Source organism: Dendronephthya gigantea, unplaced genomic scaffold, assembly GCF_004324835.1.
Source record: "Dendronephthya gigantea isolate DGI-Jeju-01 unplaced genomic scaffold, DenGig_1.0 000408F, whole genome shotgun sequence".
NCBI lineage: Eukaryota > Metazoa > Cnidaria > Anthozoa > Malacalcyonacea > Nephtheidae > Dendronephthya > Dendronephthya gigantea.
The window spans coordinates 45,198-60,803 of record NW_021163418.1 but is presented as its reverse complement, the minus strand read 5'-3'; the positions used below and the strand labels follow the sequence as shown (position 1 = coordinate 60,803).

Here is a 15,606-nt window from a genome sequence, read left to right as displayed (position 1 = left end):
CTTTATGTTAAACTAAACACAAGAGATTCCATTGTACACTTTTGTTTATACTCTTTGACGCGCAAACGATTAAATTAATTAGCGCAAGGATCAAGTTGTTTACCGATGATAACCAAACATTAATACAGAATATCGCATACGCAAAGTTCGTTTGTATGCGAACCAGCGTAGTAACGTGTGCTTGCATGCTGTCAAAACTTATTTGGTATAAATACTACATTAAATATCCACACCATTTATACACATGAAATCCACATTTCAATTTCAGCAATGCATTGCGGTAATAAAATATTTAAAATATAGGCTTGGATATTTACCTAGTGCACACAATATGTTCCGTGCAGCAACACCACACTGTTATTTTGAGGGAGTTATTTTAACTCCTAAAATAGGAGTTACGAAAAAAGGTACAGAATAACTCATTTTTTGGTGTTAAAAGTAACTCTAGATTTGGAGTTAAATAATAACTCCGTTTTTGGAGTCAAAATAACTCACTTTTTGGAGTTAAAAGTAACTCTAGATTTGGAGTAAAATAATAACTCCGTTTTTGGAGTCAAAATAACTATCATGTATAGGAGTTAAAATGTAACACCTAAAAAGGAGTTAAAGAGTTGTAACTCCACTTTTGGAGTTATAAATCATACATCTAAAAATATCTAAAAATACCTTCACTTTGTCCACTTTGAAATGTCAACATTTACACGCCATCTTGGATAATGATATTCGTTGCATAGCAACAAGGCAAATGACATTCAATTCAATCCACACTTATTCCCCAGTACTCATATATGGTAACAAAAAGGCCACTCAATTGTTTTAAAAATACTGACTCTGAGGGATTTACTTCAAGAAACGTGGATTCAACAAATACTGATAAAATTTCTACAGGTAAACTTGATGGCAAATTTTATTTAAGCCCTTCTTTCGAAATATAAAACATGTAGTTCATAAATAACCTTTGCATGATTCATTATAAATTTCAACAACATGCATAAAAGATGAATATAATCAATAAGTATTTTTTAACTATAAAAGAACAAAATGTTTGATTGTTGACATTATTTGCACAGTACAATATCGAATATATGGTTTGGAGACTTTCTCTTTGTTAGGCATCAGGATTTGATCTGTACATGTCAGTGTGACATGTCAGATTTTATTATTGGTGCAACGTACCTTACATATAGGTGTCAATATTAAAGTTATACAACTATGAAAGCATTTCCATTTGCTTAGCAAAAATATCCTACACACATGAGAAATAAGAACCAGATTTGGCATTATGAGGAACAGAAAACATTGAGCTGAGCTGTTTTATAAATTATTTGTCTTAGAAGTTTCCAAACCATATCTTCTATCAACTGTGATTTAACACAAACATGCAGCTACAAACAAACTAAATCATCTCACAAAAAAGCCATGTCTTTTAGCAATCTATTAATAGAAACACGCTTCTTGGCATCTTCAAAGTTGCCAAGAAGAGTAGCTTCAATGAATGAAAACAAATTTCTCCCTTTGTTAGGATACTTTATATTAAAGGCATAATAGGCTGCAAGTAAAACAACCAAAGCATTAATAAGTCCAGTATTGGGAAATTTTATAATAACCTCTCCTTCAGCTACCAGATAGAGTGGGGTGATTGAGCCATACTGCCCAGATCCAATCAGCTTGGGTGCCACAACACTTTCAATCACCTTATCAATTGATTCATCATCCTGAATGAAAAACATTACCAGTTTACTAAATAAATACACAATAAATAGGTTTGTATTTTTTACATGGAAGACTAAAAGTTTTTGAGCATTAGTGGTTTAATTAAACACTTAAGATTTTCAAGGATTATAACTATGCAATGATACTTACTGAACAGATTTTGACCACAGGATCATATCTGTTTGTTTTTTCCCTGAGGAGTTGTTGCACCAGCATTACGGCTCCATCCTCTTCAATTTCTGCAATGAATGTAAAACAACATTTCAAAATATTATAGAGTTGCAATATGTGAGCATTTGAATGTTTGAAGCTACAATGATATGTCCAATAAATAATGTTCCTCTTGAGAGCATTATGTCCTGGAAAAGTGAATAATGCTAACTAAGTCCCAAATACATTATTAATGATTTTACTAACTAGTCGATCGGATCAATACACATATATTATATATATAGGCAAAAATGTTCTCCATGTTTACTATACTTACCCTTGACGGGTATATTCTAGCTCACTCATTATGAGTGCCTTGGGACCCTAGGTGGCAGTGTGTTCCTTTCTCCTTTTAAACTGCCACCTAGGGTCCCAAGGCCTAGGCACTCATAATGAGTGAACTGGTGAGTGAAACGGACAAATTTGTACATTCTTATAGGTTTGAATATGCCCGTCATGGGTAAGTATAATAAACACGGAGAACATTTTTGCCTATTTTATATGTTGTTTTCTTTAATTTATTACCTGTCTTTTTTGTGGGAGAATCTGTAGTTTCTTCTTCCATTAATTTTAGGATGCTGGCGATTCCTGGAAACGCCTTCACCTTGCTTTGAGCCAGACTAATGATTTTTGGTTTCACATTGTTCCTGAAAATGTGGCTCATTTTCCGACATTTTCCAATGGAGCTTGTTGCCCTCTCAAACTCTGCCTTTAGCTACAAATGTATATATAGAATAATACCTGTGAATTACTGTAACATTGAAAAAAGTTTTTTCACACAGGCTTCAGATCCCGCAATAGAATAAAATAAAGTTGGATTGTTGTTGGATTTATTGTGTATGGAGATAACAGGAATTACTATATACCTCAGAAACCAGCCTCAATGCTGGATACTCTGCCAGAAGATCTTTCAACGTAGTGGGACTGGACACGACTTTGTTCCGTCGGTATGGATATGTTAGCTCCATTAGTTCTTTTATTAAAGCGACGTTTCTGTTTTTGTTTTTCGCCATTTCGCGTTTTATGGCAGCGAGGTGGTCCTGGCACGTTTGCGTGGTCTCACCTTCCACCAACGCAAGCGGAGCATCATCGGCCACCTTGTTCTTCTTCGTTTGAACACCGATCATACAAACACCGCTCTGACTTTGATAGCCTCTTTTGGTTTTTCTTAGGTTCTTAAACCCGTTCTTTATCGACATATCCCAAGATGACTAGAAACAATGTGAATAGATATGACACAGTGTATGTTCGCAGTTGATAGAATAAACATGGTTTGGACACCACCTAAAACTACAATACAACTCATTATGTTGAGGTAGACTTATGCAAAAGATTGTTTCTTTCTCATCACATGTCTATTGTATTTTGCAGAGATAAACCAATAGCAATCTTTAATTAACATATTTTTCAAGTCAAGGTTGAGGAGCTCGGAAAGACGAATGGCATCAATTTTGGTTAGTTTAGCTAAAATACAATAGACACGTGACGAGAAAGGAACCTTTTTTGCATAAAGCTGGACAATAACATAGTTAATGAGTTGTATTGTACTTTTATTTAGTCTCCAAACCATATATATCCATCAACTATGTTATGATATAAGTAATTATTGGTAAGGCCGAACCCCTATAGGTGAAACGCCGCTCTTCTCATGCGCCGAACCTAATGCAAATGAGCTGGAACAAAACTTACACTGTAAATCTCGGAGTGTTGGCACAACACCGAAATCGGTGTAAAATCTTGCAGCAATATGAACACTAATATGGTGTTTATTTACGCTATATTTTGGGTTAATTTACACTATTCATGGGTAAAGTTTATGCAGCTATGTGTACACTATGGCGACGTAAATATACACCATTAACGTAAACTAACACCTCTATAGGTTTTCCTACACCTATTTTGCGTAAAAACGCTTGCAGCAATATGAACACCAACTTCGTGTATAAATACACCGCGAGAGTAAACTTACCCCTCCCAAGGTTTTTCTACGCCTATTTAGTGTAAACGTGCTTGCAGCAATATGGACACCGACCTAGTGTATAAATACACCGCGAGGGTAAACTTACCCCTCGAAAGGTTTTTCTACGCCTATTTAGTGTATACGTGCTTGCAGTAATATGGACACCGATCTGGTGTATAAATACACCGCGAGGGTAAACTTACCCTTCCAAAGGGTTTTCTACGCCTATTTAGTGTAAATATGCTTTCAGTAATATAGACACCGATCTGGTGTATAAGTACACCAAAAGAATAAAAATGCTCTTCTAAACAATGGCCCGGTGCCACGAAATTAATTAATTCTAGTGCAGTGGTAAGGTAAAAACATATTTATTTCTATATGACAGAATATATTACATTATATTATACTGTACATAACAAATTTACAAACCAGCTATATAACATGCACTTATGCCTAATATTTCACTGTTCCAGTTCATTTAAGAATAATAAAACTTTGGTTGGCACCCTTACCCGGTCAAAAATATTTAGAACAGTACGTTGTAAAAAAAGGAACGTGTTAAAACACTGTTTCGGGTACTCTAAATTACAAACATAATACAAAAACAAAAGGGACGATACTGCTGAAAAAATGTTATCTGTTTCCAAACAAACTTGTTTTTCCCCTGCAACAAACATTTTGTTCATTATGTGACCATCACTGTCCTCCACAAAGATGATGAATGGGCTGATGGGGCTGGCAGCTTTCTTTAACAATACCTCTGGGTTTTCTGCTGTCTACATTTGAAATAAAAATTTTAAAAAATCATAACAAAGTCTTCATATTAAAACTATTCATGATTGACCACTTAACAGACCACTAGCTTACACTTATCATGACAATACATTTCTCCAAAAGGTGGTGTAATAACATTGATAAGCATTGACAAGGTACTAAAGTATATTATACATACCTGATAAAGGAAATTTTCTGGATGTGGATTACTTTTTGTTTTCCTTTCCAAAAGGTGTGGCAAGGTACAAAGTGCCACAACAACTTTCTCATCTAGGAACAAAGAAAAAATTACATATTTAATCTTAATTATTGCTCTGACTGTGTTAATAAAGAAGGAGAATAATCAATAGGGTGTATATATTGAAACCGCACACAGCATAATAATTAACTTTTGATAGTGAAAATATATTCATTTAAATGAGTATGAATGGGATTACCATCTGTCAATCTGTTCTCCTCATCCAGTTCATCCTCATTTTGTACGCAAGCTTGAACCAGTTCTTCAAGTTGAGGGAGTTTCTTCTTGCTGGCAGCTTTCAAAATCTTAGGTGCAAGCTCACGTAAGTTTGTAACAACCAAATCTTTAACACTACTGCCAGACACCAATCTTTCATACTCATCTTGCAACTATAAAAAATCAATATAAGTTATAAGAGTAATTTAAAAGTAACTTATCAATTATATTACCCAGTGCCGGATTATATGTTTATGCACAGATATTACTAACTATATAATACTAACCTGATCATGTTCAAATAAAAAAGGGTATTTTGCATCAATTTCATTAAGGGAACACTTCCCAGCATTTATGTACTTTCTTCTGAAGGAGAAAGTCAGTTGCATTTTCTGCTTAACGACTTCCATGTTTGGGTGCTTTTTTCGGTACTCCTTCTGCATCCATTGAACATGGGCTTTGTTAGAATGTAGGTCCTCACCATCAACAGCAGGAGGTTCCCAATTTATTATTCCCCTTCGGCTGCTTCCTGGCACCTTAGCTGTCAAATCCGAGCCTTCAATTGACTTTCTTTTTCTTGCTAGCACAACTGGATCACTCCTTTCATGCCTTAATTCATTTTTAACTTTATCGCCTAACTGACGATACCAGGTTTCCTAAGGAAAAATTATATGGTCTCAGTATTTTTCATTAATACATGGTTTAATTCAGTATTAACATACAAAGCAACAGTGTTTTCCCCTTCACATGTAAATCATCTGGCATCAGATATCAGGCCATGATGGGATTTCAATAAGGCTTGTGAAATAATATTGGTACATGAACTTTTCACAATCATAGTCCAATACATAATAAGCCACAGGAAATGTTAAAAAAGAGCAAACAAATAATTGCAAAAAAATAATGCTAAATCATTAAAATATTACTTACATAGCTGCCACCAACATCTGCCAAGGAAGGATATTTTGATATAATTGCCCTACATACATCACGGCGTTGGTCAGGTGTTGGTGAACTAAAATGTATTAAAATAAATAAAATTAAATAACAAACAATTCAGTTTAATGTGTCCTACATAAGCAAACCTACATACTGTAGCCCCAAAAGTGCTGGTCACTTCACTTTCATGCAACACAGTAAAAAAAAGTATACATACATTGTAAAAAGGCATATCTTGTCATAAATCGCCTGGATAAATTTCACACGAATCAACTTTGGTAAGGCTATATTCTTTGACAAGGCTTCTTGTACAGCTGGGGGAAATCGTTCAGGTAGGCAAAATGGTGTAACCCAGGTTTTTCTTACAGTGGAGCAATCATTCCTAAATAGAATTAATTTTGTGGATAATTCGTTAAGTCTTAACCTATTAAGCATTAGGTGTGTTTACTGGAAGTCACAGATTATTTGCAACTGTGAATTATGCTTTCAAAATTAGGCTAAACTTGCTTTACATGTTTTGAAATTGTTACATCTTAGTGAAGTAACGATCAGTTACATCAATAAGGACACCTGAATGTACTCGATTTATACACATACCTTGGTATTGGCGAAGAACAACGAGGCGAATCTTGATCTTTAGAGTTATTTGGGCATTCTAAATCCCAAGGCAAACGTGACAAGCTACCACTGTTGCCGCTTTCAACAGACTCAGAATCACTCCTAACCATCTTCTTAATAACGCCTAAAAGCTTCATTCTTGGCCCAACTTTGTCGACAAGAGACTCGAGTGCATTCTCAGATAAAAGAGCGAGCGCTTCACCGTCAACATCCTCTTCTAGTTTCACAAATACAAATACAAACGGAAATTTATATTGTGACGAGTGATATGAACGCTAATATAATCAATCGGATCAACAAATAAACTAAATTGAGAATCTAAATAAGTAAAAGTGAACTAGCTCTGTAGGCTATAAACAACGACTAGCTTGGAGTATTTATCTCTATAATAAAACTCACCGATAAATTTATCACTAAACGTTTCAAATCCATTGAGTTTAAGCCATTCCGATACTTCTTCGCACGAATAAGCGATGGATGGGACCTTATCCATTATCGGAATTTCAAAAATTTTGTGATGCCGATATAAATAACAATGTTTCAACTTTCAACTGTCAAAAGTCAACACGTGTTGTATATAATCACTTATCTGTGTATATAACCCCAGTGTTTGTAAATAGGTTTGCAGTAATCACTATTGGTTTGAATCGCTTATTGGTCGGATGTCTGCATTGTCTGAAACGTGATTGGTTTAGAATAGTGCGTTACGATTGGTCAAAGAAAATATCAACTTATAATTATCCTCTATTCAGCTGAAGCTCTGGCTTACAATATTTTTTAATAAAATACTTTATTATCCTAACATTTGGAACAAAAATGCCCTCGAAAATCGCAAGGTATTTAGGATGCTTGTGACGTCGAACATATTATATTATACGAACATTATTATATACACAGCATAATCTTGTATCCACCGGCCCACTCATCCTCAGTGAGGGTCATGTTTTCGAAAGTGGAAGCACTGTTATTGTGTTTTTCGAACTTTTGGCATAGATGCAAATATTATTTAAATTTTTTATATTATTTTTATACCAGCATGGTTGGATAATGGCGAGTAGTTTTTCTTTGTCAAAAAACCGGAGTGTTTTCATCTTTCCTTTACTACATTCAATCGTTTTTTAAACCACCTACGCGATAATCACATTCATGAGCCAGAGTTCAAAATAAAATGTCCAGTGCAGTCATGCTTTCGCTCATATTCTGTTCTCTCCTCTCTAACTTCGCATGTTTCCCGTAAACATGGAAAGGAAAAAGTAATAAATGATGACGTTGGTTCAAGAATTCCCGAAAACGATGCACTAAACCGATTGGATAATACAATCGAATGTATACCGAAGACACCGAAGACAGGAGAGGCTTTCTCAAAGAGACATTTAGCTTTATTTGCCCTAAAGACGCAAGAATTAAATCAACTAACTGACAGTACAACAAACAAGGTGATAGATAATACAACAGAATTACTCCAACAACACGAGGCCCATGTTAAAGAAAAGATTAGACAGTGTTTGGATAAAAGTGGGATTAAAATCAGTGATATTGATGGATTGGGAGTTGTCATGAACTTGGAACAAACACCCAACATGGAATTCCTGAAATCCACTAAGAATAGGAACAATTATATATCTCAAGAATTTAAGATAGTGGTATGTATATAGTAATGTATTTTTATGTATGGTTGTAAACAATGTCTAACAATGTCTGATTAGTTTATATTAAATGCTGAGTGCATCCTTATCTTACTTATATCTAGAATCCAATTGAGATAGTCCTTGGGGAGAAATATATGTATGATGAGAATACAGCGAATGGTTCATCGAAAGTGAAAGTGCATTCATTCCAGTACATATCATTCATCCAGGTCCTTCAACAGCTGCTAAATCAAATTGATGTTTACTCACAGGTCATTATTCATATAACAACTATAAGTGTCCTGGAAATTTATAATATGACTACCATAATAATATGACTACCATATTATGATATAATATATTTTAATTGATATTTTTTTAGATTGAAAATTTCATAGAAGTGTTGATGGGAAAATGAGGGACCTTTGTGATGGTGCTGATTTGGAGTGGGCAAACATCCACTTTTTTCCTTAAATTATAAGGCTATCCAATTAATTTTATATTATGATGACTTCGAAGTTTCCAATCCACTAGGATCAAAAGCTGTTGTACACAAATTGGTAGGTTTTTTATGTCACAAGATCAACAACTTTGCAATATTGGACTTTGATAGTTCAATTGGATTACTTTTTAAAAAAACACTGATTTGTCAATAAACATTTTCATTTTTATTTACATACTTGCAGGTGCCTTCTATTGGGTGTTAGGAAATTTCCATCCCAAGTATAGATCATGCCTAAAAAATTTGAATCTTTTGATTCTTTGTCCAGTCAAGTGGATTAAGATGTATGGTATGGATAAAGTCCTCAGGCCATTCATGAGTGACCTTGCTATGCTTGAATCAGTAAGTAATGAATTAATACAATACATTTTATTGTGAATATCACCAATTAACAATATATTCAAGATTCCCTATTAAAGAATTTGCCTCAAGCTTGCCAAGAAATATGAGTAATAAATCTAATGCATCTCAAAATGTAATTTTGCTACTTTTTTCAGGAGCATGGCGTACAACTCAATATAGCAAATCAAATTATTCCAATTAAAGGAACATTAAGTGTAGTAGTTGCAGATAACCTTGGTAGCAATTCAATTGGAGGTTTCATGGAGAGTTTCAGTGCAAATCGGCCGTGTAGGTTCTGTCTGGGCACATCGGTGGAATTTCAAGAAAGGGTAATTTATTAATCATATCACAAATTGCAATGCTACTAAAATATTGTGAAACATGGTATACCAGTACACAGTTTTTTGTAGGAAATGCTATTGATATCATGAGAAAACATTCATTTAACCTACTCAGCTTTTTTTGCTCTCATGAGATTTTAATGGGTGTTAATCAATGTTTGTTAATGTATGTTGTTCAGATTTGATTATACCAACCCCAGTATAATATCCAACTATTTAAATTTCCAGTTTTCTGAAGAATTATTCACAATGAGATCCCGAGAAAATTATGCTAGGCAGGTGGATTTGGTTTCCACTGATCCAGAATCAGCTTCTGTATATGGTGTGAAAAAGAACTCAGCCCTAAATGCTTCTAAATATTTTCATGTTGTTGATGGACTTCCTTCTGATATCATGCATGATATCTTAGAAGGTGTACTTCCTTTCCAAATTAAAGTGATGTTGAGAAAATTCATCATGGTGGATAAATTTTTCACACTTGATCAGTTCAACCATGCGCTTTCAGCATTCCCATATGGTGTTTGTGACATCAAGAACAAACCAAGCTTGGTAAAGAATGTCAATCTTAGTGATTACCATTTACGCCAATCAGGTATTTAACTATTTATTTAAGAGTTGCCTTAAACCTGAGGATGACTACATCAACCACAGGTCCCAAGTTCCCATAGTTCTTTTAAAAGTTCTTATAGAATCAGTGTTTAGTCAGTGTTTTAACATTATGCTAGCACTAATTGAGTTATATTTCAGCATCACAAATGTGGTGTCTTTCTAGAATCCTGCCATTTTTGGTTCACAAATGGATACCAGAAGGAAATGATGACTGGGAATTGTTCACTGATTTAATGCATATTGTTGATATATTGTTTGCCCCAGTGATTGAGAAAGGTACTACACTCTATCTTCGGCTCATAATCAGCGAGTATCTGGAACAGTTTAAAAGGCTCTATCCTGAAAGGAAACTTATTCCAAAACAGCATTTCATGGTTCATTACCCAAACCAAATTCTAAGGTATGTCTATTGATCTGGTTCTCACAGGTGGTGGCTTCAATGCTGAACACCCCAGTACATTTGATAATTTTAATTATTTATTTTATATATTTTAGATATGGACCCCTTGTGCGCAACTGGTGCATGCGCTTTGAGGCTAAGCATCATTATTTTAAGCTTTTGGCGCAGACTGTAGGTTGCTTCAAGAATATAGCAAAGACATTAGCTACCAGGCACCAACGGCTTCAGTGTTACTGGCTTAGTGACAGTGATGGCTATTTAAGGAGTGATACTGAGGTTGGACCAGGTTAGTGAACAACAAAAGTGCATACTGGATATTAGCTGGAATTTTGTAATGGTTTTTAGGATGTTAAATGTTGTTATAAGTATCCTTTTATTCTACTTCATGTATTTATTAATATTCTGCTTAGGTAAAGTTTTTATGTGAAGGATCTGGAAGAGAAAGAATGCACCTCACTGTGCCAGTTGGGCAACAATTTGGATCAGAATTCAACTGTGACACTGTAAGTTTGTTCTTATATATGGTAAAAATTATTTAAAACTGGACTGAAAAGTGAAAACTATATTCACATTCTAGGTTGAATTGGGTGAAAGTCAATGGATACAAGTATAAAAAGAATATGATCATAATCTATCAGCAATTAATTTTTCCTGTGTTTCTTTTTATACATAATGTTTTTTTATGCCAAACATGGATGTTATGTTTTCTTGCAAGAAAGTAAATACAGTTGCTTTTAGCAGGCACATTCATTGCTATGAGGTTGAAGTTTTGGAAGAATTTGTGCCCTTATTATTTTCTGGGATGCTAGATCATCATCCTCTAGATCTTTATACCATCGTTGTAAATAGAGAATCAAAACACTTTGTAAGAATGAAGTACGACCTATCTGATGCTGAACAATATATACATGTGTTAAAGAAATTATTAACATAATAAAGAAATTCAGTAAATAAATGAATTGTCTGACTCATGATACTGTGCCTGCCTGGAAACATTTAACGAAAAAACTGCATGTGCATGCTTGCTTAGGAACATTTGACGAAAACACGTTTCGTACCTGGTATACAAATTGTTGTGACCCAGGGTCTATTGGTCTCTTAGTATGTAGTCAATTCCCATTCTTTTGTATCTATACAACCATATATACTCTTTTATTTTGCAACAAATCAAGCATTTTCCGTCGCGGTCTTAATTTATAAGGCATTGAATTTTGTACACAATTTAGATGTAAGTTTACGCTCTTCAAGTGCAATTTTGAAAACTCATATCGGGTAAATATACACCGTAGACGGTAAATTTACAACGCTCTCGGTGTTTAATAACCTTGTTTTTACTTACACCAGATCACGGTACATTCACGTTTTTTTTGGTGTATTAATACAAAAACCAAAGTGTAGATATACACTTATCGAGTGTAAGCATATCTTACACTAAATAGGTGTATACTAACGCAACCGTTCAGTGTAATATAACCTGAGCAGTAGGTAAATGTATGCCATTTTTAGGTAAAAAAACACCAAATTTGGTGTAACCTAGGTTTGTTTGTTTTTACACCGAGAAAGTGTTACAGAAACGCTAGCATAGTGTAGAGTTACGCTTTTTAAGTGTATTGCTACACTCCAATGGTGTTTGACTTGGCAAAACACCTAATCGGTGTTATCCTACACCAGTTTCGTGTTGGCGTAACACTGCGAAATTTACAGTGTATTTATATGCATTAGGTTCGCCGCATGATAAGAACGACGTTTTTCCTAGGTCTAAGCTTGAATGCAATATTTTTCACAATCCTGTGGTTTGCATTTTTTTCTGTTGATCTTCCAGTTAGTGCAGTCCTGAGAAGGATTTGGTCCCTTTTAAAAGGGAATAGAAACGTCAGACAACACCAATTTCAACAGTCAGTCCTTCTTAGAACTGTTTTTACCTGCATGGTAGATCAACAGAGCAAACATGTGACGATAATCATGCTTTAAGACCATTCACTTTATTGAAGCGTAATTGGGGGATTCCTAAAAACTTGGGAATCGACCATTCAAAAGTGACCTTTAGTCACTGATCCAACAATAAAGGAAACAATATGATATATAATCCCATTCAATATACATGCAGTATATAAGCGTATAATTTTTTTGCCAAACTTGTCAACGTTTTTTGTTTAATCGATTATGCTTCTTTAGAATTATACCAAAATCAAAGCATTGCATGAAGAAGTTAAGAAACCGGTAAGTTATACACATACTATTCCAGAACCAATCTTGTCCGCTAAAAATGGATATTTTGAGATGATTTTAAATGCCACGGTCTCCCTCTCATGCTTTTTTGGGTTCATGGTGTGAACTTTAATGCTACTGCATATATCTCTGTTGAACTCGTCCCGCACGTTTCCAGGAAGGTTTTTTCTTTCCAGGGCTGCTGTGACTCTAGGCGAAAACTAAAATGCAAAATAAATATATAGTTATTCAATCTTTACGACTATATATGTATATGCACCTTGAGGTACATAAGGCTTGGGTCGTACGTTGATATTTCCGAGTCACTTTCCGGTAAAGGTGATTGCTTTATCTTTCAGGCTCATGATAAACTCAAATTTTAGGTGTTTTACAATACACAAGGCCGAAGCTGACCAACACAGTATTTGGATTCTTTTGTAAGTATTACACATAGACATCATTAGTGTATATAATTACGAAAAAAAGACGTAACTATATAATACGTATGTATATTTTGGTGGGTATATTGGCTGAGGAGCGTGTATCTCCTAATCCTCTCATACAGCCTACCAACCTGCTTTGAAATTTTACCTCGTCTGGGTCTGGTCAGGCTGTTTTTACCAGCGCGAAGACACGTTTTTTATCCTGATTTCGCGAATGGTAAATTATACACATGAAATATTATTCATGCAAACAAATATATACAGTATAGGAACGATCGCTTTTATGAATACATGCATTTGTCTATCAACGCACAGTAATAGACAAATCTGTTTGGACGAAGCAGAATGGATAAATCTCGTATCTTTGTGCGCTCCAAAGGTATACGAATTCCAAACGACGCTCATTGGCTAATACAAGCTCTAAAAGGATACGACATTTTTTTAAAATGGCTACGACAAAAAAAGGATACGACATTTTTTTTAATCTGAGTGTAGATATAACTTCAAAGACAAAATCTTTGTTCCAAAGGTCTCTCGGGGTACATGAGATTTATCCCTCTCAGCCTGGTGGCTGAATTTGTATCCCTCTCAGCGCGAAGCGAATACGAATTCTGTCACCAGGCTTCGAGGTATAAATCTCGTGTACCCCTCAGACCTTTGGAATAAGTGTTAGTACACGTATACCACCCAAATAACCCTCTCTTCATTAGATTCTTATGACGAATGAATAATACATACCCTTGCAGGCAACTGATAGGATGAAATCCATCTATCATTATATTGGATCGTATCTCCAGTCTTCTGGAAAGCTGGCCGCGGTACGATGCCATCTGTTGCCGTCTTGATTTTTTCGAGATGATCAGGCACCGAGCTCACAACATCATCCACTGATGCCATACTGTGAACTCCCGAGGTATCAACGATGTCCGAGGTATCAACGATGTCAGAGGTATTTCCGCTATCAACGATATCCGAAAACGAGGTATCAACGTTATCAACGATGTCCGAAAACTCGTCATCTAGAGGCGTTTGAGAAGCTCGCCCGGTGTTTGCAGCAGGCTGAGGACTAAGAGTCGTCGTCGATTCGCGTATTGCTCTTTTAATTTTGAGTACTTCACCTGCTTTGAGGCCACAACCTTTGAGCAACTCGTCACTCGATTCGCGAAGACATTCAAACGTGTCCAACTATATATCAATACGATAATTGATAAATGCATGGGTTTATACGTAAACATGCAGGTCTAAAACTAAATGATTATAATTTTATGACAAGCAGCTACAGTAAACTGAAATCTTTCTTGATGAAGTATCTTTCCTCAATGTCGTCAATTTTTTATTTCTCTGCTTTATAAATATTTTGTGGGTCAACGGAAGTATTATCGAAGTCTTGAACTGGCAAATAGCTGTGTATATATAGAGGCATATAAACTAAAATAGCGGGGTGAAATTTAACCCAGGATTAGCAATAACCTAACTTTGAACGACTGCATTGCCATTCACTGATGTATGCATGTTAAAAATTATTGAAAAACAATGAACAATTTGAAGTGATCGCTACCAAAAGTTCTCCAGAAAGATCAATGAAGACTTGTTAAAATATCCTCAATTTTATTCGGATACCGAATAGCTTAGTATGGCCAGATTTTCTGTTGGCTAATTACCAAAGCAACCTATCAAAATTTACTAATTCAGGAAAAATATTCTTCAGCGTTGCCAAGTTCAAGACTTTATCCTGAGATCTTGGGAATTTTTTGGGATTTTTAAGAAATAGAAATTTGGAACTTAAAAGTCAATATTTCTGTAAACACGATTAAAGAAATATATATACCATGCAGTCATATAGTTTTAGCCCAATCGTACTTATTTTGGAGTTCTCTCCGCTGAAAAACTTGTTTGAAATTTCTTGTCTCATGTTGCTTCTTAAACACAAGCTTTCAGATAATCCCATAGGGCAGAGGCCAAAATAATCATTACAAAAGGACTGGGGACTATGGACTAGGGAATATTCGGATTTTTTAGAAAATCTTGTAATATTTACCGTGGATTTTTACAACACTTCCAGTTTCCCACCCTCACGAAATTTTAAGTTTCATTCTCAACGTCGTACTTCAAAGCGTTGCCTTTTATCAATCGTACCCAGGGTCTTTTCTCTGTTCTCACGTTGCGGGTGTTTTTGTTCCCCCCAAGAGTGAGCACAGAGAAAAGACCCTGGGCCTGGGTACGTGGTTGGTCTTTTTTAAGTATTAGAATCTTTGGATAAAGAAATGTTCTACGCTTGGAATTCTACAGTTATTGGTTCAGCAAGTCGTAGACATAGTTTATACGTCGCATTTTGGTCGTGTCAAAACCAATGAAAACACCTGAAATGAGTTGATATATCCACGTGTATAGTGTAAGACACGGCATTTCAACACGCAATTTTCTCATATCAATTATCATTTCTACGTTTTTGCGCACAACGACAC

At 35.2% G+C, this 15,606-nt stretch overlaps 3 protein-coding genes and 1 long non-coding RNA gene across 6 annotated transcripts; 2 read left to right on the top strand and 2 right to left on the bottom strand.

Moving 5' to 3' along the window:
* The first annotated feature begins 441 nt into the window (after nucleotides 1–441).
* Nucleotides 442–13,974, top strand: LOC114542876. Of its 3 annotated transcripts, XR_003689806.1 has the most exons (6): nucleotides 442–888; nucleotides 2,706–2,870; nucleotides 3,096–3,165; nucleotides 12,666–12,710; nucleotides 13,058–13,135; nucleotides 13,888–13,974. It is a non-coding gene; the product is annotated as an uncharacterized LOC114542876 (long non-coding RNA). The 3 variants fall into 3 exon arrangements; XR_003689804.1 differs by lacking the exon at nucleotides 3,096–3,165; XR_003689805.1 differs by lacking the exon at nucleotides 3,096–3,165 and having other exon boundaries at nucleotides 2,498–2,870.
* Nucleotides 900–14,054, bottom strand: LOC114542873. Its single transcript, XM_028562260.1, has 6 exons — nucleotides 13,880–14,054; nucleotides 12,728–12,919; nucleotides 2,790–3,134; nucleotides 2,449–2,638; nucleotides 1,864–1,952; nucleotides 900–1,715 (listed from the first exon to the last, which is right to left on the bottom strand). Exons 1-6 carry the CDS (start codon nucleotides 14,036–14,038, stop codon nucleotides 1,407–1,409), a joined length of 1,284 nt encoding a protein of 427 aa, XP_028418061.1. The 5' UTR covers nucleotides 14,039–14,054; the 3' UTR covers nucleotides 900–1,406.
* LOC114542872 lies at nucleotides 3,616–7,323 on the bottom strand. Its single transcript, XM_028562259.1, has 8 exons — nucleotides 7,068–7,323; nucleotides 6,648–6,885; nucleotides 6,268–6,432; nucleotides 6,042–6,126; nucleotides 5,399–5,767; nucleotides 5,095–5,284; nucleotides 4,836–4,927; nucleotides 3,616–4,659 (listed from the first exon to the last, which is right to left on the bottom strand). Exons 1-8 carry the CDS (start codon nucleotides 7,159–7,161, stop codon nucleotides 4,345–4,347), a joined length of 1,548 nt encoding a protein of 515 aa, XP_028418060.1. The 5' UTR covers nucleotides 7,162–7,323; the 3' UTR covers nucleotides 3,616–4,344.
* LOC114542875 lies at nucleotides 8,950–10,900 on the top strand. Its single transcript, XM_028562261.1, has 5 exons — nucleotides 8,950–9,140; nucleotides 9,296–9,469; nucleotides 9,710–10,073; nucleotides 10,229–10,490; nucleotides 10,586–10,900. The coding sequence occupies exons 1-5, from the start codon at nucleotides 9,081–9,083 to the stop codon at nucleotides 10,779–10,781; spliced, it is 1,056 nt and encodes a 351-aa protein (XP_028418062.1). The 5' UTR covers nucleotides 8,950–9,080; the 3' UTR covers nucleotides 10,782–10,900.
* Nucleotides 14,055–15,606: the final 1,552 nt, after the last annotated feature.

Coding starts and splice junctions, on each gene's coding strand:
- LOC114542872 (XM_028562259.1), bottom strand. CDS start 7,161: ATGGATAAGGTCCCATCCATCGCTTATTCGTGCGAAGAAGTATCGGAA. Junction 5,285..5,398: donor TTTTATTTGAACATGATCAG/GTTAGTATTATA, acceptor GATTTTTTATAG/TTGCAAGATGAGTATGAAAG. Junction 4,660..4,835: donor CAGAAAATTTCCTTTATCAG/GTATGTATAATA, acceptor TTTCAAATGTAG/ACAGCAGAAAACCCAGAGGT.
- LOC114542875 (XM_028562261.1), top strand. CDS start 9,081: ATGTATGGTATGGATAAAGTCCTCAGGCCATTCATGAGTGACCTTGCT. Junction 10,074..10,228: donor TTACCATTTACGCCAATCAG/GTATTTAACTAT, acceptor GTTATATTTCAG/CATCACAAATGTGGTGTCTT. Junction 10,491..10,585: donor TACCCAAACCAAATTCTAAG/GTATGTCTATTG, acceptor TATATATTTTAG/ATATGGACCCCTTGTGCGCA.
- LOC114542873 (XM_028562260.1), bottom strand. CDS start 14,038: ATGGCATCAGTGGATGATGTTGTGAGCTCGGTGCCTGATCATCTCGAA. Junction 12,920..13,879: donor CCTATCAGTTGCCTGCAAGG/GTATGTATTATT, acceptor TTTGCATTTTAG/TTTTCGCCTAGAGTCACAGC. Junction 1,953..2,448: donor TTCTCCCACAAAAAAGACAG/GTAATAAATTAA, acceptor CATTCATTGCAG/AAATTGAAGAGGATGGAGCC.